The following is a 26,675-nucleotide window of genomic DNA, read 5'->3' on the forward strand; positions in this document are numbered from 1 at the left end:
TTCCGTATTGCTCGCGATATCGGTTACGGGCACCCGCGGCGGCGGCGGCGGTGAACAACTATACGGCACCAAGAACGGCTTTTGAAGTGATCTCATAACAGCTTTATTCGCTGTAATGCAGAGAGAGAAAGAGTTAGAAAGCAACAGATGAACAGAGGAGGAGGTAGAAGGCGAGAGACCGACTACAGAGAGAGAGAGAGAGAACAAGTACATAGAAGAAAGAGAAAAAAAAAGGTAACGGGAAGGAAGAGAGAAAAAGACAGAGGGAAATGTAAAGCAACACACACACAAAAAGGAAGATAGAAGAAGAAAAGAGAGAGAAAGCATAGCCATGTATTGTGCAGTATAGCAAGTATAGTTTTCCTTGTGGCGTAGAAAAGCTATCATCTTCATGAACCGGCACGCGCTCTCTTCGTTATCTTTGTCGTCTTCCTCGTCTTCTGTTTCCAGTCCACCAACTCTGCTGTGACCCATCCTTGCGCGACTTTGTGCAAGCTGCGCTAATTTTGTTTCATGAAGCTCATTTCAATGTTCGTATGTGAGATCAGTATGCTGGACATTGCGTACTACAGTAAGCTACAATGTCTGTTGTTTTAAATTGTCAGCTGGTGCGATTGAAAGTCTCGCAGTGCTATTCTAAGAACGTCAGTTTGAGTGAACGTCTCTCAGTGCGTCTGGCATATGGGGGGCTCTTGATAAACGGCGTACAACGAAAACACGTTCCCTGTTCTCACTTTCATATCATGTAAACCTACGCGCCTAACTTTTTTTACCGTTGCAGAACGAAGCCATTACTCGATCACGCATCGTTCGCCTGCGCGGCTGTCGCCGTCCAAAAGGGTATAGTTCGCGAGTGTTTTTGTCGATAGGAGCGAGAGTGGTCGCTTTTCAGAGACCTATTTGCGCGCTTATTCCACGAAACTCGATCTGTGCTCATCTGGAGTTATATACTAATGCTCATCTGGAGTTTTATATATAAGTGTGATATGGTGTTGCAGAAATGCGACGGTTGCCCAGGTATGGTGCCTGCGCATTTCAAACGTGTATAGGCTCAAATTCAGCTTTAGGTGCTCGTTAAAGGACCCCAGGAGATCGAAATTATCGGAGCCCTGCACTACGGCGTCTCTCATAATCATGTCGTGGTTTGGGAAGTAAAACATTCTTCTTTTTATTTATTTATTTATTTATTTATTTATTTATTTATTTATTTATTTATTTATTTATTTATTTATTTACGTCAATAATATTAATAAAATCTGGGGGTTAACGTCCCAGAACCACAATATGATTACGAGGGACGCCGTAGGGGAGGGCTTCGGAAATTTCGACCACCTGGGATTCTTTAACGTGCACCTAAATCTAAGCACACGGGCTTCAAACATTTTCGCGTCAGTCGAAAATGCAGCCGCCGCGGCCGGACTCGGTCCCGCGACCTTCGGGTCAGCAGTCGAGCGCCATAACCACTAGAACACCGTGGCGGGGCATTTATTTACGTCAAGGCCAACACTCGGTATTACTGAAAGGCCCGGAGAGGAGAAGGGATTGTTTTCTTGTGGCGCGCCCGCGGCTTGCAGCGGTGCTGCGTTTGGCATTGCTCATCGTGACGGCATTCTGAACACAGTGCGCACGTTTACTTGAACTGTGTCATCAGACGCGACGTCCGCCGTTCGCCGGACACTGGCGGGTGACGAATATTGAGTGAGCAGGATCGATTGCGAGAATAGACTGCAGAAGCCCCACTAGCCCTATATCATGGTTCGGAACGCGTGACTATCACTTGTGTTTCTGTACCCCAGCGCCCATATTTCGTCCGCAGCATGCACAAATCGTTTCACGTACGCACCATACAGCGTCTTCATTCTAAAAAGACAGGGCGTGCAAACACGGACACAAGAAAGAGGTCAGGACACCGCAAACGCCGACCAAAACGCCGGCGTTTGTGGTGTCCTGACCTCTTTCTTGTGTCCGTGTTTGCATGCCCTGTCTTTTTAGAATGAATACTTACCAACTAGCTCAGTTCTCTGTTATTCCATACGGCGTCTATATGACCCGTCGATACATCATCATTTTGAAACAATATTTTGTGGCCTGTCTGCCTGTCTCACCACCAAATATTCGCAGCATAGTATTAGTAATAACGATCTTTACCGAGATGCGCCTATGTACAATCTGTCTCTCTCTCCCTTTTCTCTGTTAAAAAAAAAAACAAGCTATATTTATTCCATGCATGATGCACGATATGTTCAATAAGGTTGAAAGCTGAGCTAGTTGGTGACTGATCATCATAGCGCAGGATATGTGTTGCTCCCACGCATGACAAGTCTCAGGAGTATGTCTTATTTTCAGCTTTTATCGCTGTCTGTCCGATCTATTTCACGCACGCATGGACCATGCGAGTGCCAGCTTACGGCGCACGACCTCTTACGCGCTTTCGTCGAGTGGTGCGCACGACAATCGCTGTCACGTTCATGAAATTCGAGTACTTGCGCGAAGCGACTCGTTTGTAGAACAGGGTGAAACTGCAGCCCGTCGTCGTAAACAAAAAGGTGGGCGTTCCGCATCCGTCGCGCAGCGTTGCCTGTGGGAGCAGCAGCTTCTCCGGATGGCTGTGCTCGTCGTCTTCGCTGCTGTGGGCAGCGGTCAAGCGCGACGCACCGGAGCCCTCCCGTCGCTTCCGGGAACACCCGCGGGCCGATGCCCCCGACGCTCTCTTAGTCCTGATGGCGAAGGGAAGGGGGGTGTCCGTGGCGATGCCCCTCGAACCGTGGAAGTGAACAAACGGAAGGGGATGAGCGCATATTGCTGCTGCTGCTGCTGCTGCTGCTGCTGCTGCTGCTGCTGCTGCTGCTGCTAGCGAGATTCTGCGCAGAGCCACACGTTGCCTTAGCAGGGAGCGAGTCCACGTTGAGCACGCCTGAACGATAGGCGCACGTTGTCCGGTCACAGCGGAATCCCTGCTGCAGTGAATAGGACAGGAAGTGGCTCGGGGAGGCCGGCAGAGGCTTTAATCCGCCCCTGTGAAATCTTCACACTTCGTTCAAAACAATTGTCACTTGCTGCACGGCGAGAAGAAAAGAAAGATTGAGCTATCGTGAGCTTTAGCGGGTTACGTGTACGCTACTTTCGTTCTTTTCCAAATTTTAGTGGAATTTAGCGAGTGCGGCCTTTGTACGAGGTTTGTCTCTTATGCGCATTTATTGCTTCCGGAGGTGTCCATTCGTATTAGGGCGCTTCTTCTTTCTCGTAAACACATCATCTGCTTGCTAGTCCCGCAGTTCGCGTTTCGTCACTGCGCCACGTCGCAGTGGGGTGTTCGCCGAGTCCACTTGCCTACTGGTGTTGTATTTGCGAAAACATTTGAATATGCATGTTCAGGAGGCATGTGCAGAAACATTTCGTGCATGTTTCTCCGAAGCGGCGACGTTGCGTACTACAAGTGATGTCGATAAATGCGCTGTCGTAAAGGCGAGACAAATACAGGAGGCCCGTCTCCTCGAACGCCTGCTGTACTCCTTCCTCTTCGGTTGCTCTTCCACATTTCTCGTACCTTTCCTGTGCGTTTCCTCTTCACGCTCGGCAATGCTGCACATTTCTGGAACGACTTCATGATCATACTGGTCACCGAAGATTCATCCGATGCATATGCGCTGCAATAGCCAGATGTTATATGCCACGTTCTGCCGAGCTGCCCTTGTCCTCAGGTAGAATATTGGCCAGAGCCACTAGTCAGAACCGGGACTTGAGCCAAAATGAATCTACGAGCTCGCAATGTCCGAAGATGGTCCGAGTTTTCCGAAATGATCCGAGCGAAGATGGTCAGAGTTTTCTGCAGGTCTATACAACCGCCGTAAACCGCGGCCGTAGGCTGTCTTCTTCTATGTGGCTCGCGAACTCTGCGTTGGAATGTGACACAAGAGTAAAGTCAGCTTTTGGAATGGTCACGTCCTGTGCCTTGTCATTGTCATATAGAAAACCTTTTCACTGATTATTCTGTTACCACGGCAGCGTCCGCTTCTGCCATGTTCGAGAAATGTAAGTTATGGCGCTTTACAATTTATTCCGAGAACAAAAAGAGTTACAGGGAGCCTCTTGCATTCGCCCGAGGCGACTCGAAGGCGGAAGCAGTCTTATTTTTCTTCTCAGTCGATGCGTTGGTCCTCCCCCTCTGCCCCCGTCCGAAAGCTTTCTTCACACGGGGGAGAAATCCTCGGAGTAGAAGCGGAGATTGCGGATCACGTGACAACGACGTCACGGATTAACGAGTGGGCGTGGCCTCTCGCGCCCACTCGATAATCCGTGACGTCGATGTCACGTGATGCGCCATCCCCGCGTCTCTCCCAGGATTTCTCCCCTGTGTGTGAATACCACTGATCTCCACTGGAGGTGTGGTGAATACCTCGTAACGTGGTTTTGCAGCGCCTCCCGGATCGGAAACGTTACAAGCTTTCTGCATCTCGCAAGGTTTTGCACATCCTCCGTGATCGGCCCGCTTTTGACCAAGCGTCGAGCTCATGTGATGACGTCATCAGGTGACGTCACATGGTGTGACGTCGTAGTGACTTAATAAAATTTGGTGATCCGTGACGTCATATGGTGACGTCATCGCGTGATTATTCTTTTGCATCGCTCGTGTTGCTACCGACGCCGCTTGACGCCGACGGTCAATTTTCGCGTTTCACGAGGCATCTAAGGCTTTCGCCTTAATATGCAGAGTTTTTTGTTACCATTATGGACTGTGCTTATGTGAGCACTTACCACACAGGGAAACATGGGGAAAGTGTGAACTTCACCACCTAGCTTACTTCAAGATGTTCTTGTTCAGTAATTTTAAATGTATCCAATTATTTAGCTTGGCAAGAGTAACAAGCTGGAGAAATGCACCAACTAGCTGATTAATTTATTCTTGTACAATGATTTTAAGGTGGGCTGAGATTTCGTTTGTTCGAGAAATTCATTTTTGAGATCTTGCAATCATCAGATAGAGGATTTCTTTATCGTTCAGCAAATGTGTCACACTTGGGTACTCGCGGTTTCAGAAATATATCTTGATCCTTTTTCTTCGACACGTTCACAGAAAATGTGGGGGTACCCCTACGTGGTCTCTGCGTTTTTCCTCAAAATAACATTTTTAAAGATTCGTGTACATTTTTTTTTCGCGAACCATTGGGCGTAAGGGAACGAGAATTCTCACGTCTGGCAATCAGTGGCAATTACGTAACTGAAAGTATAATCAGTAGCCGAGGTGCATTTATATTTTTAGTATAAAAAATTATTCATACGTGGCAATTTTCACACATTGACAAGCGTAAAAAAACTTAACGAATCTAGTTTTTGTTGTACGCTCACAATTTTAGTTCCAATTCTGTAAAGCATTAGTAGCTACCTTTGTACAATATCGCAATGCTCTGCATATAGTAGACCTTAACAAAAGGTACATCTGTAGGAAAACCAAGAAACAAATAAAAAACACCAAACACAACTCAAAACTAATTTTGAGCTCCAATGCAACCTTCGTCTATATTTAAAATTCCTTGCAAATTTTATAGCCATAGATTTTATTACCACAGCTGTACAACCAAATTTTGAAACTCAATTTCAAAGTCTCACCGCACCTTAAAGGTAACCACCAGGGCTGGGCAAAGATACTTTGAAATTGTATCGCGATACGATACAAGATACTGAGGCAAAAAGTATTGGAGATACAGATACAAGATACTGCCGCACTAATTGTATCCGATACGATACTTGGCAATTGTATCTTAAGATACTTTGATACATTCTCAAATTTGTTATTATAGATCCATACAATGGAGCAGCAAACGCCTATACACAAAGATGTCTCCTTGAAAATTTCTGAACTGTGACCTATTTAGTTTCACTTGCATAAAATGTCTGTTAGTATCTCAAAAGTGTTGCCCTTCTTGCTCAAAGTACATTAGTTTCCTTCCAAAACAACTTATTGGGGCTTGTTTTAGCTTGTTCACAGGACAACTATTTATACACTTCGCTGACAGCGGTTCTTGCTTGTCATTTTTGCAATTGATGGGAGTCGCTGCTCAGCTTGCCGTCCAGCTAGCGGGTTGCCATGTAATCACAATAACGTCAATAAGAAGCCTTCGCACGACGGCGCAAATACCGGTGTGGACTTGTACCTTGTCCGTAAAAGACAGTTTGCACAATACCGTATATCCGGACAGGTGTACAGCAGCGACAACGCTAATAGCGACTTTTTTTCTTCCTGGGGGGGGGGGGGGGGGGGTAGGGGGGGAACGTCATTTTGTTCAAACCCTCTCCGACCCCACCATCTTCACTGTCCCCGGGCCTTTGGAGCTAAATTTTGCGACTGCGGCCCGCCGGCTATAAGCTCAGTTTGAGACCCCTGTTGTATATGTAGATGACGTAAACCTGCAATGAATTTCCATGTTCTACTTAGCTGCTGGCGTAAGGGATTCTTTGTTGATATACTCACTAATGTGCAATTGTTTAGCATTTTTTCTTGAACGAGAGAACATGTGCAACACAGAAATGTCTCAAACTTATTGCGTAGCTGCACGAAGCATCGCAGGACACCGCCGCTATTCGCGTTATTGCCGCTTATAGCTCCCTTTACGTAGCGATTAGTAATAAGAAAAATATTTAAGAAGGCCTAAAACCGGAAAACAAATATAAGTAAAATAGAGAGCTGGTTGTTTATCAAACATTCACATTGAATGAGTACAGAAACACGATACAGACGGCGCCCTTAACAGCTATGATCACGAAGTATCGTCAACTTACTGTTGAGACCAGGCCCGTAGCCAAAAATTTTTCGGGGGGGGGGGGGGGGCACTTGCTGAAACCTTGACTATTTGAGAAAAACACCTATTTTCATTATTTTTGGTATAACCACCTACTTGACCAAAATTTCGGGGGGGGGGGAGTGACCCGGGCCAATCCCCCCCCCCCCCCCCTCCCCCAACCAGCCCTTAGCCGCCCCGCCCCCCCGGCTGAGGGCTTGGTTGAGACAATGTGAAATTCAGTGCCTATGGAAAATTGCCTGAAACGGCTCGTTGGGACGCTCATGAGTAAAACGGAGCATTCAGTAAAACAACGTTTTCTCGAATCCCCTTCCTAACATCTTTAAGATGGCTCTTCCATTTTTATAATGCAACACCAATTTCGCTATTTCTTAAGCTGTAAGTAGAATATTTTGTACTGTATACTCAAGGCACGCCCACATAAAAATATATTTTTTTTCAAAATCGCCTTGGCAACGTGTAAATGTGTAAACAGTAGTAGAAATAAAGCAGACAGTTAGAAGAATAAAGCAGCAATCTTTTTTTGGGAGCGCGTTACAAAAGACATACTGCAGTGACCAGACCGGAAAAACAGTGCAGAGACCTAGGTAATGTATGTGACGCAAAATTACAGCTAAGAAAGCACTTGTGCCTTGTGCTAATAATCAAATTATGATTTCATAAATTCTTTGAATAAATGCAGATGGAAGTGAAAAATACCGTACGCCAAGATATTTTCTGTTAGGTAAACGCTTGCTCTATTAGATCTAGCATCAGTACCTGTGGTGCTAAAGTTGTTAGAATCTTATTTGCATATAAGTTAATTCATCGCATGCAAGTCAAACTTATATCCTCGAGATCTTTTAAATCGCTAATATGTAAAATCCACGCGACGCAAAGCAACCCCATTCTTGCACGCATCACATTTCGTTACGGATCAAGACGCAAAAGAATCTGCAATAACGACACTGTAACAACATCAGAATTTGCGCGATAGACGCCGCACGCAGTGGAGTACGTGGCGCAGGACAGTGGTTATGAGCAAGTGTAGCGGCATTGGAGCAACTAAAAAGAAAAGAAATCGGGAAAACAAAAGGTACGTGGGCTGGGTGTAGACGTCCGCGTGCTTGCCTTCCTGATCTACCCTCACTGGACGACTCTGGCGTAAAAATAACGTCACTGCCCTTAGACTTATTCAGATCGCTTAGTGGCACCAGTACTAGCTTGAGAAGCGGAGTTTGGCCAGCGATTATTGTTTCGCACGGCTGTGTTGCGATAGAAGTATCTTGTATCTTAAAATACACGATACATTATCGAATGTATCGGAAATACAGATACAGATACTCGTCTTTCGAGACGTATCGCGATACAGATACAAGATACCCAAAGTGTATCTAAGGTAGTATCTAAGATACATGTATCTTCGATACTGCCCAGCACTGGTAACCACTAATTTTTTAGCAAGAGCAACCACTGGTCAACGTTGCTGTACAGCAAAAAAAAAAAAGCGATGAATATGTGGTATATCTGTAAATTACTAGTGATCTACTTATTTACCTATAATGCTTCAAGTACACGTCACCCGACGTTGTGAGATTAGCACGTAAGGTTTCGCGTTGCTTCAGGGTGTGCGTTCGATTCCCGACCACGGCGGCCACATTTAGATGAGAGCTAAATGCAAAGAACTACCGCGTGCTTTAGATGTAGATGTACTCAAGAGAACCGCACGTGGTCGAAATTAATCTGGAGTCCCGTACTATGGCGGGCCTCATCATGATATCGTGGTTTTGACACGTAAAACCGCAGCAATTATTTTCATTAATACGTATGGTCAGAACCATATTGAATAATCTGAAAATCAGCGAGGCGTTGGCTTAGTGGTACGTTAGTTTTCCGCTATCAATCAGAGATTGTCGCTAGCCAAAAAAAAAAAAAGTTTAAATTCGCGGACGCAAGCTTGTTCTCATTAGGCGATGTCTATGCATGTTATATTTTGTCATACAACTCCTGCTATTTCCCATATCCTTTATCCGTCCTTCGCGAGTTTACGTTCTGTTCCACCACGCCAGATACCGCCAACACTAGCAGAACATGCGTGCTTGAATTCCAGATAAGCAGTGTAGAACTGCGCTTAGCTGACGCGAGCGGCGTACTTGGCTGTACGTTATAGAATCTGGAAATCGACGGTTGTTGGAGCGTCGCAGCTGCGGGCGCAGTGTAGCGCTATCCGGGTCAGTGTGCGTGTCTGAATTCGAGCCGCTCGCTAAAAATGATCGACGTGTATGAGGAAAGGCAACTTTCCGACGGTATACCTAGTCGGAACGCGACTCTGTGGCGCGCCCCACTGCTGGCCGTTAACGTTTACGAGGCCAAAGGGTGCACAGCTGTTTTCGCGTTTGCTCTTTGTCGTAGGCCGGAAGCTTGTCCTTCGCTCGGCATCGTTGGTATTTATTGGCCATGCAGCAGTATACCTCGTAATGCAGCAACCCCGGGTATGACGAGGCAAGGTTACGCGCCCTGTTGCCGCAGGTTTGTCCGTACTTGCAACGAGGCGCGTTGAGGACAGCTCTCACTCCAATGACATGCCCGTGTACGGGGTGCTTCGCGCAACCATAGAACCAAATATATAAAGAGAAAAGTGGTTAACCGCAGCTTAATAAAACCAACGTGATATGGTCTGCTGCGATTTGGCTTTCGTTAGGGTATTTTTATATCGCGCTTAATTAACCAAGATCAATTATGCAAAATTGTTACTATTCTCTTTAAGGGCAAGTGCGTTTGCTTCCGTTGTGGACGGCATTACATAACGACCGATCCAATTTTTTTGTGGCGACGTACGTGCTGCATGGTGATTTTTAACAGCGAAGTGGCTCTAGCTCGGCGTAAAGTGTGTGGTCGTGCCCGAAAACTATCATCATCATGAACGGGTACGTGCCACGGAATTTGGGCAGATCCTACTACTCACCGCTACGGCGTGGCCTGTATAACCCTGACGGGTGATAGAACGAATACACAGAGAGAGAGAGAGAAAAAAACAAAGAGAGAGACAGATATAAAGAAAGAGAAAAATTCTTGCCGAAAAAGAATTCTTCACGAGGCGGGATTCGAACCCGTGTACCCTCGATCTGAAGGCGAGCGTCTTAACTACTCGGCTGTCTAGGCACGCTAGCAGATCATAGCATAGCCTTGCATAGTATAGTGTAGCGAGGGGGGTGGGAAAGGGAAGTGAGCGTGTGGAGGAGATGGGGTGGTGAGGAGGATGGTGAGGAGAAGGGTAGAGTGTAAAGGTAGCGCAGAAAGAATGAGAAAGAGAGAGAAAGAAACGCAGAAAAAAAAGAGATCAACGAAAGAGAGAGAAATAGAGAGTGAGGGAAAAAAAGGAAGAGAAAGGAAGCAAGCATCGCGTCGTCCAGCGACCAGATACTTCAACACCTGGCCAAGGCGCGCATGCGCAGTAGCTAAGCCACGCTCACCGACGGATACATCGTGCGCAACCTCCGCTGCGCCCGATCGTGTCCAGAGAGAGTCATGGGGTGTCCTAAGAAAGTGCCTACTCCCGAGGAGGAAGCCGCGCATCTCGAAGCTAGACGTGTCGGTCGACGGGGAGCACGAGCGGCGATGGCTTCGCTGTGCCAAGCTTTGCGTGACTTAGTGCAGACTGCCAGCATGTTTTTTTCCGGCGTTTAAGGAAAGCCCGCGAACTAGTGAAATAAAATCACGTGACTGCGCTCGTGCGCTACCGTACTGCAACGCTCTAACATGCTTCGAACGAAACAACCGGCGTGCGGACCACGGCGAAATTAACGGCCATTTCTCAAGGCATCGTCTTCCCAGTGCGTCAGTATTTTTGACGGCCGCCCCGTACAAACATGTATGTAGACAATCTATAGACTGTCTAAAATGGGTTTAGACAGTCTATAGACTGTCTGAACCCATTTTTTAAAGAGGCACACAGCACGGAAGCGCCTTCGTCCCTGATAAGCGACAGATTGACGGTCCGCGCGCATGATGCGCTGCAGTACGGTATCGCACGAGCTCAGCCACGCGGGTTTTTCATATTTCGCGGGCTTTCCTTAAACGCTGGAAAAAATCGCCACGGAGAATGTACGTTGCCGCAAAATATTGGATCGCTCGTTTTGGAGTGCCCTCTACAACGTGCAGAAACGCATTTGGCCCTAAAGTGAATATTAAAATTTTGCATAATTGATCTTAGTTAATGAACAAATTTAACGCAATATACCCTAACCAGCACCGCATGACGGCAAACCATATGTCGTTTGTTACATTTAAGTTGCGGTTAACCACTTCTTAAACATTCGGTTCTTGTTACGTGAAACACCCTGTATATGCTTTGCTCCTAGTTGGAAAGATACGCTATGCCTTCTAAGACAGCTTCCCAAAGTGATGAATAGCGTCAGCGTATACCTAATGAAGCCAACATGCTGACCCGAAGGTCGCGGGATCGAATCCCGGCCGCGGCGGCTGCATTTTCGATGGAGGCGAAAATGTTTGAAGTCCGTGTACTTAGATTTAGGTGCACGTTTAAGAACCCCAGGTGGTCGAAATTTCCGGAGCCTTCCACTGCGGTGTCCCTCGTAATCATATCGTGGTTTTGGGACGTTAAACCCCAGATGGTTATTATTACTAATGAAGCCAACAGGCAATGAAGCTGGAAGGCCTAAGGCACATTATTTGTCGTTTTCAACTGCAGTGTAGTATAAATTAATAAAAGTGGACGAAAAAGCAACAAACTTTGCTGCAGAGCCAGGTGGGGCTTCGAATAGCAGAGCTCTGCCCCTTGGGTCATCATACAGACTTTCCCTTCTGCATGGTCCACGGTATTGCAGCGCCTTCTATACAGCACCGCTGCAAACTTGTAGATTGTTTTCGCGTTTCAACGCGATATTTTTATCGCGCGACTGTTTGAGCACTTACGCTGCGCCGATTGCCGAGTGCCGCTGTTACCGCTGCTATCAGATAAGACCTTTGCATCGACGTGTCTTTGTATCGCTGGCAAAATCGGCTCCGACACCCCGGAATATGGACAACTCGTAACCACATGCCACGATAAAGAACAAAAAGACTGAAATTACTTGGGAAGTCCGTTATATATGCGTGCCCTATCCATAACTGACCTAGTCTTTGCTATTTCGTCATCTTTGTCTCCTCCCTCTACCCATGACAAGCTATTAGGCTCGCTTTATCTGGTTAATTTATAGTTTACATAATTATAAATATTCCGGCGTTTCAGAACAAGTGCTACAACTTGTGCGTTGAAGGTTTTTCGCTAGATTTACTAATTAAAAAGTTAATTAAGCAATCATTGTTAATTACCCAGCTTGGCGGATTGGAAAAATATTCTGTCGTGCTTTGTACGGCTCGGAACAATACTGGGCCAATTCGACTCGCGTAGCGCATGTTTGTTTTTGTAATACTAGGCGTAAGTTAGCTGAAACACCCTTAACAGTGTGTTGTTTTTTTTTAGACCAGTGGTTCTCAGCCATGGATGTTTCGGGGACGCCTTGTGGACCGGTGGAAGTGATGGGGGACCATAAATTAATGCAACATGCAGCGTGAAATAGGTGCCTTTTATTTCTACCTGGCAAAGCACTAAAGTACCACGCCAATTTGATCTTAATAGCTTGCCAATTAATTGCACGGTTTGCAGCCGCATTCAACCTGTTTCTAGCCGCGTTTTACTTTACAAGTGTGCAAGCATGGAAAAAAGCATGCTATGCATATGTCGTGCAAAACTGCAACAAAAGCTTTACAGCCCTACACTCTTAATCAGGTCCCGCTTAAAGTGTGAGATATAGCCAGGAAACCGGACATTTTTCGTCTGGTTTTCTTGATATAGCCAGCATTTACCCAGAACCAGGACCTGATTAAGAGTGTAGGTGAAGGAGAAACATGTCAGCTCCGCCGCAATGCAAAATTGTTATGCGGTGAAGCATACCAAAAATCTGAAAGGGCCGCTGTCACGGGGCATAATGTGGCTCCAAAAACGCGTTTTCCCCCCCCGAGCATGGTTTTCGCGGACCCCCAAAACTAGCTTTGCAGACCTCCATTCGAGAAACACTGTTTTAGACAATACAATTTTTTTATAAAACATCTTTGACAGTCACACTCAGTCGTTTTCGCACACGTCTCTATGTCGGGGCGGAAATACTTTGCCGCAACTGAAGTCACATTGACGAGACTAATTAACAAAAATTTTTAACCTCTTGAATTCTGACGTGAGAGCAGTTTATATTAGAAGGTGGTAGTGCGTGCCAATTTATGACATACAATTTTTTTAGAAATCGTGAAACTTGGACGTAATTCTAGATATTCATCGTCGAATTTGAAAGGCGATATTGAAACTGATCGCGCCCGGCGCGCAAAAAACGCGGCCCCTCTTACATCATAAAGGAACCACGCGTGACAAGGTAGTGGAGAAATCCGAATGAAGGCGCGTCGTCGTGGCCGTATCATTTCGTGAAAAGCGGCAGGCAATCTCACTTGCGCCGGCGGATCGCCTTGCCTTTGCGTGTGTTGTTTGGTGCTTATCTGTGTCTTTCGAGCTGTGCGCTAGAAAACCGCAATATAAACCTTTTCTTTCTCTGTGAAGCATAAAACTCGGGGGCAGCCACTACGGCGCTTGTTCTTGCAGACAGGCGAAATAGTTTTTCGCTCCTGTTTAAGACCATATTGTGCTTCGGACGCCTCGATTCCAATTTCGTCACTTCCTTGTGACGTGTAGTTCGTCTTAAGGCCTGACCCACGGAGAATTCTTGCTCCGTGCCACACGTACGCGTTGCAGCGCTTCAGCGCGTGGCGTTTAGGCGCGGCGCCGAGGCTAAAAGCCACGCGCTGCAAAGCGTACGTGTGGTTAGGACTTTACGTAACAGAGACGCCGCGTTTCCTGCTCGCCGGGGGCGATCAGTTTCGATTTCGCTCTTAAAATTCGATAATGAATAGTATCGCGAATTACGTGCAACTTTCGCGATTTCTAAAAAAAAAAAGGTATGTCATAAACTAGGGCATGCACTGCAACTTTCTAATATTAACTGCCCCCAAGTCAATAATTAAAAAGTTAAAACAAATTTTTGTTAATTAGTCTCGTCAATGTAATTTTAGTTGCGGCAAGGTATTTCCGCCTCGAGATATAGAGTACGTGTGCAAAAACGACTGGAGCGTGACTGTCATAGAATTTTTATTTAAAATCTGTATTATCTAACAACAACAAAAAAGACCCTGTATAACTGACACATTGCAGGTTCATTGCAATGCGTCATTCTCTGATGATGTCTAAATGTATTGTTTTCTTTCCTCCTTTTGTAGTTGTATTTCTGGTTGTGGCGCCACATGTATTTCTGGTTGTGGGCCGGAGCTTTGTCAAGCCGGAGTATTGCGGCTTTTTTTTCCGTCACTCCCATATTTCTCGATGAGAAATAAAAATGGATTGATTGATTGATTGATTGATTGATTGATTGATTGATTGATTGATTGATTGATTGATTTCTTGTTCAAGCATTTGTAAATTATGTCTGAGGTGTTTGGATTGCTGTTATTTTTAATATTTGGACATTTATTCATCATGAGTCATACTGGTATTGTTAATGAAGACCAACAGGTCAAGGCTGTGTCAAACAAAGAAACGAGCCCTCAAAATTCCCCCTTCTTTCCTATTGGTATTGTTGCAACGCAACACAAGATTTGCTTTATTAGCTTATTTTTGTTACTTAGTTCTGTATGTTAAGAAATTGTTGCGCTGCGTTATTTATGGTTCTGTTCCCCATGTGTAATGCCTTCGGGGTTTTATGGCACTTGAATAAACAAATAACTCAGATCATTAAATTCTCTTCGGAGAGTCGTGGGAGACGCGACTCTCCAAAAGAGAGTTAACGTGTATCTTTAAAATCCTTAAAGAGAGTTATATATGCAGCAAGTCAGGACTCACCAGAAAGAGTAACAGACAATCTTTCTTTTTTCTCGAGTGTACGCGGTACCGCACATTGTTCACTTAATGGGACACGAGTGCTGTCTACCCACTGCGTCCAAAGTCCGACACTCGTTACTTGATTCCTGGCGTCACATTGACAGTGATTGTCAACGACTATCAGCAGTTTCATTACGTGTACTACAGACCGTGTTGTCCAGCGCTGTGTGCAACTTGTCGCCGCCTGCCGACGCCCTTCGTAACTGCTGAAGTTATGGCGTGGCCTCCGTCATTAGCTCCGGCAACGTGCTTTAGCAACGGCGCGTTGCCGGAGCTAATCGCGGAGGCCACGGTAATGCAGGACTCATTCGTTCTATCATTTCGCTTATTCCGAAAGGACGACTTGTGTATGGCGTGTCTGCGCGTACACAATCCACAAATACTCTCCGTGTGACAAACCCCAAAGCAGCTTCAACCACCCCTTAGCAGGGCGATGATATCTAGTCAATTATAAGACTGCATTGCAAAGGAAGCATCCGTGACCCACCTCAAAATTCGTTATCTCTATCCAATGTCCGTGTTTCACCAGAACTACCTAAACTGGTATTGCAAGGGAAGGCCAGCATGCGGCTTGCAAGAAACCCCGAACGAAGGTTTGAAAGTAAAAAAAAAAAAAAAAAAGGCGAAGCTTGCACTAGGTCGCGCAAGTCTTGAAACAGCGAAACTGGACGATTCTGAAGACTATCTGATTGCTTCTTGGCTGTTTCTAGGCCTTCGCTTGGTAATGCAGGTTCCAGGTTGCTTCTAGGTTGCTGCTAGGCTTTAGGCTTGGTAGTTTCTTCGTTGATTCTCAGCGTAGAGAGGTTGGATTTAAACCAAAGACAGTCACAGACCCTACACGGTTGTCCAAACTCCAGACACAGACTCGCGCTTAAACCAAACGTTCGCACCTCTCATAAGTCTACGGGCACGTCGTCGTCGTCGTAGGGCTTCTATCGCTTCGGGGTCTTTTCGCAGCCGCCGCTGTCTTTCCCGTTCCCAGGTATTCTCTCATTGTATTACTCGGGGTGTTCGGCTCGCATCGGTCACTTCGCAGCCATTTGTTGGGCTAACTGTCGCCTTCTTCATTTTTAGTGTACCAGTGGAGAGTAGTGGGGTTTACCCAATTTCTGTGGCACATACTCATCTATGATGATGATAGTTTTCTGGATCGACTCACAAGGGACGATTTGCTAAACGGCCTCGCTGTTAAAAATAGCCACATGAGCATAGAGAGGGGCACTTAAGCCTAGGAAAGCCAAGATGAGCCTCTCTCTGTTTTTCTTTCTTTCTATCTCCTTTTTTCCTCTGTCTATTTCTTTCTATATCTTTCTTTCTGTCTCTTTCTCTCTCCTTTTTCTTTCTCTGTCTTTATTTTCGTTCTCTCGCCCATAGTGACGCAGTCATATGGTCCCATAAATGCTGCTTCTGCTATTGTGTCTGGATAGCCTAGTGGTTACGACGTTGGCCTTCGGATCATGGGCACCCGGGTTCGAATCCCGCCTCGCCAGGAGAAGGAGGAGGAGGAGTAATGAACATTTATTGAAACCAGCAGTTTGGTTGTCTGGGCCTAGGCCTCCCACGTGGGGACGTCGAGGTCTTGCCTCTTCGCCGCCTCTCGGGCATGCTCGGTCGCCCAAAGCTGGTCGTCGAGGTGGGAGCTGCGAAGGGCGGCGTGCCATCTCGACGAGAGGTTCTCGGTGTTAATGGACGGGTATTGGTGTTTACATTCCCACAGCATATGCGGGAGCGAGGTTGCCTGGGTCTTGCAGATCTTACACAAGTGTGGTTAAGATAAATGTCTCGGTATATTTTGTGGTATCGATGGTACCGCCTCGCAAAGAAATTTTATTTCGTTTTATTTATTTGTCCTCCGCCTCCTTTCCTCCACCATCTCCACTTCGCCGAGAAGAGTTTTCGTTTAACGCTCGCCTACCTCCTCCTTCCCGGCTCCTTGCCTCAGCCACGGCCACTCCTCGTATTACTAGGTTTTACTCTCTCCCACCCCAGGCTCCAACCTTCTTCCCCTCCTTCGCTCCGCTCTCTCCCTCCACTGCTCATCCCCTTCCCTCGCCCCTGCTGTGCTCGGTAGTGGGGCTTGCCCAATTTCCGTCGCCCATACCCGCCCGAGTTTTTGCGGACGCCACCGGACTTTCCTCGAGCCTAAACTGCTCCGCTGTTAAAAAACTCGTAAAGTTTACGAAGTCTCAAAGTACATCCCTCATAGCGTACAGCAGCAGATTTCGGCCGAATGTGTTGTAGGCATTGGCGTAGACAGGGGGTGGGGGGTCAAACACCCCCTTCCCGCAATTTTTCAATGTTTCATGTATATACATACACACGTACAAACACACGAACGAGACGAACATACATAAAGGATGGTTCAAGCCTACCCGAAAAAATTTTCTGGCTACGCCCCTAATTGTATAGGTGTTCTGATGTCAGAATGGAGCAAGGTCGATTTTCGTCATATCTAATAGGTTTTATGTTCTCTTGAAAATAATAAATGCACTTGGCTGATAGTGCACTGAATGTTTCGCATCAGTCGTGGTATACGATACTTCAGTGAAGTTCGCCGGCATTTTTGTTCGGTCGATGCTTGAGCGCATATATCCGGCCTGGAGAGCATGATCGGGCAAGCCGTTGCCAATGATTAGCTAACGTCCGCTCTACATCTGTGTACTTGATAGAGCTGGTGTGCGTTCCTTCGTGTTCTAGCACGTTGCCTTTGCAGATGCTGATGCAACACTACGTTAAATTTTCTTCTACATTTATTGAGAATGATTTAGCGCGTCTTCTTTGTCTGCATTTGAATTTGGGGGAGGGGGTCGTACCGACGCCTCTGACCTCCATAGCTGCGCTACGCATTAAAACAAAAAACGGTATCTGAATAGCGCTAGCGGATATATATTGTGATAACGAGCGCAATTTCTTAATAAAGCATAGCTCTCCGTACCCCCTTTCTCGAGGTTTCTAGTTAGTTGCATGCAGCTAACGAGAAACCTCGAGAAAGTAGGTACGGAGACCGACCAAGCAGATGCATGTTCTGCATGCATCTACTTGCAGAACAGTCCGGTCCTGCGGCCACCTTAAATCGTCCTTCCGCGACCCGATAAATGTCTGTCTGCAAATGCGAGACCACGCATAGCTTGATTCTGCAATTATAACGTCTTACAACAGTCTTTAAGTCTTCATTGAGTGGCATCTTGTAATGTGGATTAGTCTGAGTGCACGCCTTCGGCAAGGACGGCGTGCAAGAGGAAAACAGGAACTGATGTTCTACGCTGGTGCTGAGTTTTCTTGTCTCTGTGACCACGGTAATTCATTGAAGAGAGAATTCAAAACGAAGCTACCAAGGAAACTCGCATGTTCTCTCAGCGAGACAGCTTCGAAGTTTTAAGGAAAAAAATTATCTGCTTGATGATCGAGCCCAGGGGCCAGAGGCCAGAACGAACGTCCTTACGAGGCGGTCACTCTGCCATCTGGGTTAACCAGGTGGTTAGCTGCCCGCAACGCTCGGGCGAATTTGTCGAAGAACACGGACTGCAACCCACGAAACACAAAACCTGTATAAAATGTCTTCAAAACATTAAAAACCTCTATAAAACGTTTTATAGAGGTTTCCCGTTTCGTGGGAACTTCCTGCCAAAGATATATTCGGGTACACGCCAATTTTACCTGTCATTCCTGCACCGCAGAACTGATCTGTCCTATTCACCAGTGTTCCAGCTCGCGATGTGCGGGGACACCGTGGCATTGAACGACACGAAGTGATGGTGACGTAAATGCTCGCGCGCTTTCTTTTTTGTTACTCACCTTGTGTCGTCTCGAAGAACCAAGGCACAACACGCTGTCGAGCAGCCGCAGTCGAGTCTGCTACACTGACTGCCACGGAACACCGCTCTCGCGAACGTCTTGTTGCCGGATCTTCATCAGAGAGGCGCATGAGACGCACCGTGGGTCCAGCACCCTGTTTAAAGCATGAGTCGTTTTCCCATCCTCGATTGTCGGCCACTCAATCTGTGCGATAGATGCGAGCCGCCGATAGGGCGGCGGTTTCTCGAAGCGAGGAGGGCAGCTATTATCGGCTGCAGATAGTGCGACGTCGCAGTGGACGGCAGAGGCGGCGCGCTGCGGATGTGACGGCCGAGAGATCAGCCGGGAAAGTCCGTGCTCGTATTACTTCAAGTGCGGGACCTGCCACTGTTGCCGCTCCCCGCGCCCGACTTCGTTTGTCCGGGACTGACAACCGCAGGGAGGCATGAGCGAAAAAACGAAGCTTCTCAACCGCAGTCCTTCCAATGGGGGCTACGGCACTGTCGGCGGTCCCAAGGGACTCGCCGAAGACCTCTCTGAGCCCAAGTGAGTTGCCGACGCCTGGGGTACAGGTTTCGTTTCGTTTTAGAGGGCACGCATTCTCCATGCCAGTTGTCGGCAAAGTAGCCGGAAAATCGACGTGCGAGCTCTTCACTCATGCAACAGACTCATCTTTATCTGAGGCATTCGGTCAGCTCATCGAGTGTTTCCTTGCGTTCCTGAAGGCGTGTGCGTGCGGAAAGCTGTGTATCTAGCCCTATTACATCATGTTCTTACGGTAAGATGTACCCGCCCCCGCGTCCAGAGTGTACGGACATGTGACGATACATCTGTATTCCTAAACGTGTCGTGCATGTTGTGTCACATTTGTGGATGTGCGTTCTGTACGATGCTCACGTGCGTAGCGATCGGTGTTATCGCCACTGTGTGTCGGCGTCTTTCAAGCGCAAGTACGGACACTCTCAGAAGCCGTGCACGCTTATCTTTCGCCTTCTCGTTTTCTTTTGCTTCTCATGTTGGATGTTCGATTAGTTTGCTTCTCTTGAAGGCGTTGCTGCAAGGTGTATCGATGACTCTGTCTAGGGGGGATATGCCTCGACTTCCTTGCGCTTGCCCGTCGATCATAGCATGTTGATCTTATTCCCAATTACTTATTCCCAATTACTTGGCTGGTCAGGCTTGGTGCATTGCGGAGTTTAGTACCGATGCTTTCGAATCCACCTTAGGTTTAAACAGGTTGTCCCAACCTTCGTTGCGCGGTGCGTTTGGAAAGGAGAGATTGCCCGGACGAGCTTGACGTCAAGCACTCGTGCGCTATCTCTGCACAAGCTAGTATCAACCATTGTTAAAGCTTCAGTGGAGCCATTGAAAGGAATATGTTGGGTGTGCGATAGGCCGCGCAGACGCTTACATTTTTTTTCTTTTATGACTTATTACCTCCGCTTTCCGAGCGGTGTAAGCCGTTATAGCGCCTCCCACTATAATAGACTTGGACAGTTTAGTAGGCTGCGCACTGTTATCTTTTTTTGAAAATGCATATTACTCTCGTGTTGGCTTATTAATAATGTGCTGAGGTTTTTCAGAATACTCTGAACAGATAAGAACACAGTGAGCATTCCTTAGAATTTTTCTGAGACTGAGCGAGTTCGGATGGTTTTGTGCATGGTAACACTGGGTTGACAGCACATATTTGTATTCTATAAACGAGACTCGTGGAAAGAGCTGATGCACTTGTTACTGAATATTCTGATATGGAACTCTGCCAGTTAGCGTGTTTCTCTGTACGATGTTAGTTCAAGTGTTTGTTTCGAAACCGGTTCCTTCAGCATAGCAGCTCTTCCCGTTAGACCACATGCGAGCCGCCCATTGACCAAAGTTCGAGTGAAAGAGGTTGTATACGGAAACAGACAGCATATATAATTTCCCAAAGAACAATATCAAGCTGGCCAGTCCACAGTAATAGCGCTGGCTTGATCTATATCATGTCAAATCGGCGGCTTGCGCTGGTGACCTGCTTTAGGTGCACAGATTAATATAACACTCCTTTTCAATATTGTTTAACTGTCGTAGCGAACGGTCATTACTCACCAAGGTGCCAGCAGAATTTACTGCGCGTTCGTTGGTATGTAATATGACACGTGATACATATAGACTTGATTTGATCTAAGTCAATGATCCTTTAGTCACATGATCTCGTTCAGACCTGCAACGGACATCGTTTGTGCGAATAGAATCACTCAGAATTGTGGGAGATATGAAACAATTGCGCTTTCAAGTACCTTTACATACTCAAGCCCCGCATATTGCTTGCATTCTTTTGTGCGCCCGGCGGTTTGCGTATCCTGACTCTGGGTGTCTTTTGCCCATTTTTGCACGTGGTCTCGAGGATTAGCAAGCAATTTAAATACCGTAGTTGACTTAACTCACACACTCACAAGCTTTCGTTCGCTGTGACTCATTTTCATACCGACTTCATTTCATCTCCACTCGCTCGAACGTCCACTCAACGTTTTTGCACCCATCGAGCTCTCATCCAAGGCCAACCTTTCCATTGTGGAGCATAGGCCTTGAGCTGTGGCTGGCCGTAATAGCTGCTGCTACATGTGCTTGGAAATCACCAAATGACAACCCTACTACGTGCCAGGTACTCGGTACACTAGGCTAGCACACTGCTTTTAGGGAGGCCAAATAAAACAATGTTCCACGTGACATCGCAGTTGACCCCGATGACCTCGAATTTTTTAAATTTTGTATGCGCGTATATACCCGCACACATACAAACACAAGCACGAGCATACCTCAAGGGCGATTCAGCATCTCCCTCCCCCCCTCCCCTCTGGGAAAGCTTTCTGACTACGCCACTGTTTGATAGAATAGAAAGCACCCTACGTAACTCCAGCTGACTCCTGAAAATCTTGTCTATACTATGACTTCCTACCGAAATATACAAGATTTTGAAAACCTAACCACAACTGATGACAATGCAAAGTCGCGGCGCTTACACAAGTTGCCAGAATGCCAGAGCTCTAGTTGCATTGCCACTACATTTCTTTCGTCGGGACACCGCAGAAACCCGATAGCTCTGATAGCTCTGTTTAAGCTGCGACTGCGCGGATAACGTTATCTGACGTGACTTTGTCATTGTTCACCTGGGCGACCGCGAAGTCACGTGAAATCTCTCGAATTTTTTTCTGCGATACCCGCACGGGTTGACGGTACGGTGGGCGCCTGCAGTGGCTCGCGCGATAGTGACCGCAGGTCACAAAGGCGTGCAGAGCACGGACTGCATTAACGAGTTAAGACGAGATGTGCTTATATCTGGATCGCTTTTCTATGCGGGAACTCGCTGAAGGGGAGTTGCCGCTGTGACGGCTGTGTGTGAGGCCATCATTCATTGTACACGTGTGATACTCGACTGATGTGAAGGCAAAATGTGAAGCCCTCTAATCTGAAGGCAAAAACAGCGAATGACGTTGACCCAACTTCAAGCCAAATACCTTCAGTACTTCTGAAGAGCTATTACACGCTGGAGCACCAATTTTTTAGCCATTGAGGTGTAAAATTAAGAACTCTAAATGGCTCAAGAAAGGTGAAAGTATTTGCCGCTCTAACGTTGCTCAGATCTAGAAGGGAAGGCTGCATATATTTTAAGCGCTAAAATCGAATAAGGTGATGCACATGCGTGTTGTGTGCGGTTTGCCACTTCAAGATGTAAACGTCATTCTGAGTTCACATGTACATAGTCGTTCAAGTACACATGTAAAGTATAGTTCAAGTTCATACGTAGAGTTGTCAAGACCAGCGGTGACATTTCATCCACGCACTCATGCACCTGCTTTCTGTGCTGCCGGTACTTGCCGAAGCAGGTACCGCTAGTCATGCAAATGTCAACTGCTGACTTGTAATGCTGGGTGAAAGCGTCATTGCAGCTGACTAGCAGATTACTCTTCCTACATCGAAATTAGATCAAAATGCATATAGCGCTTTAAAAAAAAACAAAAAAACTGTAGCCCTATATTTATCAGATACTATAGAATTACTGTGAAAAAATACAAATTTTATAGAGCTAAATTATTGACGTGACTGACGCAAAGCGGATTCCTTGGTTCCCCTTCTTGTTGTGTTAATTTTAGAGATGTAACCGCACTATTGTCTCGTTTTCTTTTGCTTCACTGGCGTTTTTTATTGGCGGCTTCTTTTCAACGTCATCTTACAAAAAAAAAAATCTACATATCTTACTCCCCTCATGACTCCAAACAAGACAGAAGTTCAGGGGAACATGGAGGCCTGAAGAGCTGAAAAAAAAAACAAAAAAAAACATGGTTGATCCCTCCTCATAGGAATCGGTCTAACACGAAAGTGAACCGTGTCGACACAGGACTATAGTTGACTGTTTATTCTACATTGATGTATGGGAGCTTGCTCAATGTCTGTTGGTGTTTGGCAGCTATAGCACCGTTTGACGTGGATGTACCCACGTTTACGCCTATTGGCACATCTCCATCCCGGCGACGAACGCCAAGGATCATGATTTAGCATTTGTGGTAGCTGAAGTAGTTAACGTACACCTGGTCACAGCATATGCTGAATCCCTCGCAAAGATGACATCAGCACGCACGTAACACTAATACTCGATATGCACTCATTCAAAGCGTCGTCAGTTGAGGAGAGAAACGCCAAGCTCTGCGCTCCCCAGTAATAAGGTAACCTACGCCTGTGCTCATGCATATACCATGCTGCCTCTCGCATTCCTGAAGCGACGAGTTCGTAGTTTCATCCGTGAACGCGCGAAGGCGTTCCGCTGCACCGAAAGCTGAAACTACCGAAGCGCTCACTGTCGGCGCTCGTTGATGGTGCAGTATGTCACTTCGCCGATCCCAGACGGCGACACCGCTCCCCGCCAACGAAGGTCACCGTGAAAGGGAGAAGGTGTGAGATATATGGCGCGTTTGTGAAGCCCCATGCATGAGCGTCGGCAGCGCAGTGGGTTGAGCGCCCCACGCCCATCGTCACAGACCGAGAGGTCGTGGGTTCGGCTTTCAGGTCATCCAAATCAACGAAACTTTTTCTTCTGTTTCTTCTTTGTCATCTGTATTTTACTGACGTATTTCTGTGGCGGAAATACGTCAGTGAAGTCTTGATGGACTCCGGCATAAAACACTTTTGGGTTAAAAATCCTTGAACATGGAATGTCGCGGGAGTTCAACTGAGCCTGAGTTGCTGCATTGACGAAAACTAGTCGACTTGTACAAACGTTGGCTACAGCGACATCCTCTGTTCAAGGATTTCTCATCTCCTTACGACTGCAGCTTTCAGGGAGTATGAAAGAATGGGGTGCTTGGATGCGACCCTAACATTCAATAAAAGTATAGATAAATACACTGGATAGAAGAACGTATGAGAATCACCACAACAGGCGACAGAAAAACCGCTACTACGTGACACACCCACGCATAAACGATGCCAGCACTTGGAGGCATGCTCCGAGTTGAATGGGTCACTGGAATGCAGTTTTATCTTTTTCAGAAACTAGGAGCAACTTACTCGCTTACAAAGGCTATATGCCGGCACTTATGCGGTTGATGAAAGTACACATGAAGGCTAATCGACGATAGCAGAAAATTATTTGTATTGATCACAAATATTTACTTTACCGTACAGGTACAAATTCTGTTAAGGTAGGCCACCACCTTCGAGAAAAAAATTTACAGTTGTAGTCCAAAAGTTACAATTCTATTTTTGGCTTGTAGGGCTTAGATAAACTTTAAAATGATAAAATTGCTAAAAATGTAAAAAAATGAAATGTATAAAAATCAATGTGCTGCATGTTGCGCCAACAGTCATAAATAGAAAATGGCTGGTCCCATTTAAACCCTATACATGGCAGGTGCGTAGTGAGGCCAATATCACCACATCTCCAAGCTAAGGCGCGTTATCACTAAAAAGACTGATAAAGTTGATATTTGGCAGGTTTGTTTTGCGCACAATCGGCCATAGTACAAAAAGTTACCGTTCGTTTTCAGTTATTCTGCTCGAGTGCACAGTTGAACCAATGAAGAAATAGCACGCAAATATTTTTATGAAAATATAGATTAGAAGGAAAGTTATAACTGTTTGCGTAACTGGAGGATGCAAAAAATCGTGTTCTGAGAAAAATGGCTTTAAAGGTTTGAACAGATTGTCCATGTAATAAAGAAATATTCAATATGTCTGAAATTTACCAGGCTCATAGCTTGGGACCTACTTTTAAGCGGCACAATCTCCTTTTGAGCAATCTCCTTTTGAGCGAGGGATGGTAAAATCGATTAATGGTTAATTGATTAATCGATCAAAGGAGCACCGTTAATCAATTATTCATCATTGATTCCTGCCTTTCAATTAATCGATTAATCAATTACGGCTAGATCTGTCTGTCTGTCTGTCTGTCTGTCTGTCTGTCTGTCTGTCTGTCTGTCTGTCTGTCTGTCTGTCTGTCTGTCTGTGTCTGTCTGTGTGTCTGTCTGTCTCTCTGTCTGTCTGTGTGTGTGTCTGTCTCTCTGTCTGTCTGTGTGTGTGTCTGTCTGCCTGTGTGTGTGTGTGTGTGTGTGTGTGTGTGTGTGTCTGTGTCTGTCTGTCTGTCTGTCTGTCTGTTGCGTCAACAGTCTACAGTGAAGTTTGTTCTTTCCTGTGAATTTCAGACGTGAGAACGCATCGTCAAGTTGCTTATTTTATTTATGTTCGTTTTCGGCTCCGCGCTCTTTCATCATATTTCATCGCACAAACTCATCTCTCCTTACCTTTGATAAACTAGCGATTTTCTTCGCCTGCAGCGTCTATGGCAAATTTTTTTGGTACTTTAACACAGGTCTGCCATGCTGGATCATTGGTTACGGCGCTCGGCTGCTGACCCGAAGGTCGCGGGTTCAAACCCGGCCGCGGCGGTCGCATTTCGATGGAGGCGAAATGGTACAGGCCCGTGTACTGTGCGATGTCAGTGCACGTTAAAGAACACCAGATGGTCAAAATTTCCGGAGCCCTCCATTTCGGCGTCCCTCATAATCATATCCTGGTTTTGGGGCGTAAAGCCCCATTATTAATTTAACTCTCAGGTTTTATTTATTTTTTCTTGTTTAGCTGCGCTATACTGTGGTCCAAGAAGTTCCACTGTAATATGCGTCGTTTATTTCTTGACTTTTTCCTATTGCCGTTATATTTTACGCCTTAGCAAATAAAATATTATTGTTTACCAATGAATGAAAGAGAGAAAACAGGTGCCGCCATTAGTTGGGCGAATATGCAGCGCAAGGAAGCGCACTCGTGGATTATGAAAATGGGCTAACAGACCCTGGAGAAATGCAGCTTTCAGCTAACGCTTGCACTGCCACGTCAGCCAGCCTATAGAGGCTCCCGTCTGCTGTGACGCGAAAGAAGGACAGCCGCGAAATACAATATGTTCTAATGAGAACTAACAGACAAGAAAGCCAAGGAGAGTATAAGGGATGTTATTTGTAGTAATTATGATGTAAATGTGAAGAAAGTAAAATTGACGAAAAGGTAACTTGCCGCTGGCAGGGACCGAACCTGCGACCTTCGAATAACGCGTCCGATGCTCTATACCAACTGAGCTACAGCTGCGATCATCCCCTCGTCCACTTTATGTTCTTTGTGATTAACAAAGAAAAACGAGCCCTTAAAATTCTCCTTCTTTCGTTTATACGTTCTAATGTCTGATACATTAGACACGCTCACAGTTCGGGCTCCACGGTGGTCTAGTGGTTACGGTGCTGGACTGCTGACTCGAATTAAGGTCGCGGGATCGAATCCTGGCCTCGGCGGCCGCTTTTTCGGTGGACGCGAAAATGCTAGAGGCCCGTATATACTTAGATTTAGGTGCATGTTTAAGAACCCCAAGTGGTCGAAGTTTCCGGAGCCCTCCACTACTGCGTCTCTCAACCATATCGCGGTTTTGGGACGTAAAACACTAGATGATGATGATGATGATGATGATGATGATAATAATAATAATAATAATAATAATAATAATAATAATAATAATAATAATAATAATAATAATAATAATTGTTATTACAGTTCCGGCTGTACGCGCGACTGAAAACGTGCGCGTAGCGCCGAATTAAGGCCAC

At 46.2% G+C, this 26,675-nt stretch overlaps 1 protein-coding gene and 1 long non-coding RNA gene across 3 annotated transcripts in view; both read left to right on the forward strand.

The window, feature by feature from the left end:
- The window catches only part of LOC119389419 (scoloptoxin SSD14), an 84,845-nt gene that overhangs the window by 27,166 nt on the left and 31,004 nt on the right, over positions 1-26,675 (forward strand). Inside the window, exon 1 of one of the 2 annotated variants that reach the window (XM_037656659.2) lies at positions 18,850-19,098. The exons of the other annotated variant lie outside the window; for it this stretch is intronic. Coding sequence (XP_037512587.1) covers positions 18,998-19,098 — 101 coding nt within the window. The 5' untranslated portion in view covers positions 18,850-18,997. Of the gene's footprint in view, positions 1-18,849; positions 19,099-26,675 lie in introns of those variants that run through there. 2 annotated transcript variants of the gene reach the window in all.
- Positions 12,261-14,241, forward strand: LOC119389421 (uncharacterized). Its single transcript, XR_005183109.1, has 2 exons — positions 12,261-12,358; positions 14,100-14,241. It is a non-coding gene; the product is annotated as an uncharacterized LOC119389421 (long non-coding RNA).

Source organism: Rhipicephalus sanguineus, chromosome 4 (assembly GCF_013339695.2).
Source record: "Rhipicephalus sanguineus isolate Rsan-2018 chromosome 4, BIME_Rsan_1.4, whole genome shotgun sequence".
Classification (NCBI taxonomy): Eukaryota; Metazoa; Arthropoda; class Arachnida; order Ixodida; family Ixodidae; genus Rhipicephalus; species Rhipicephalus sanguineus.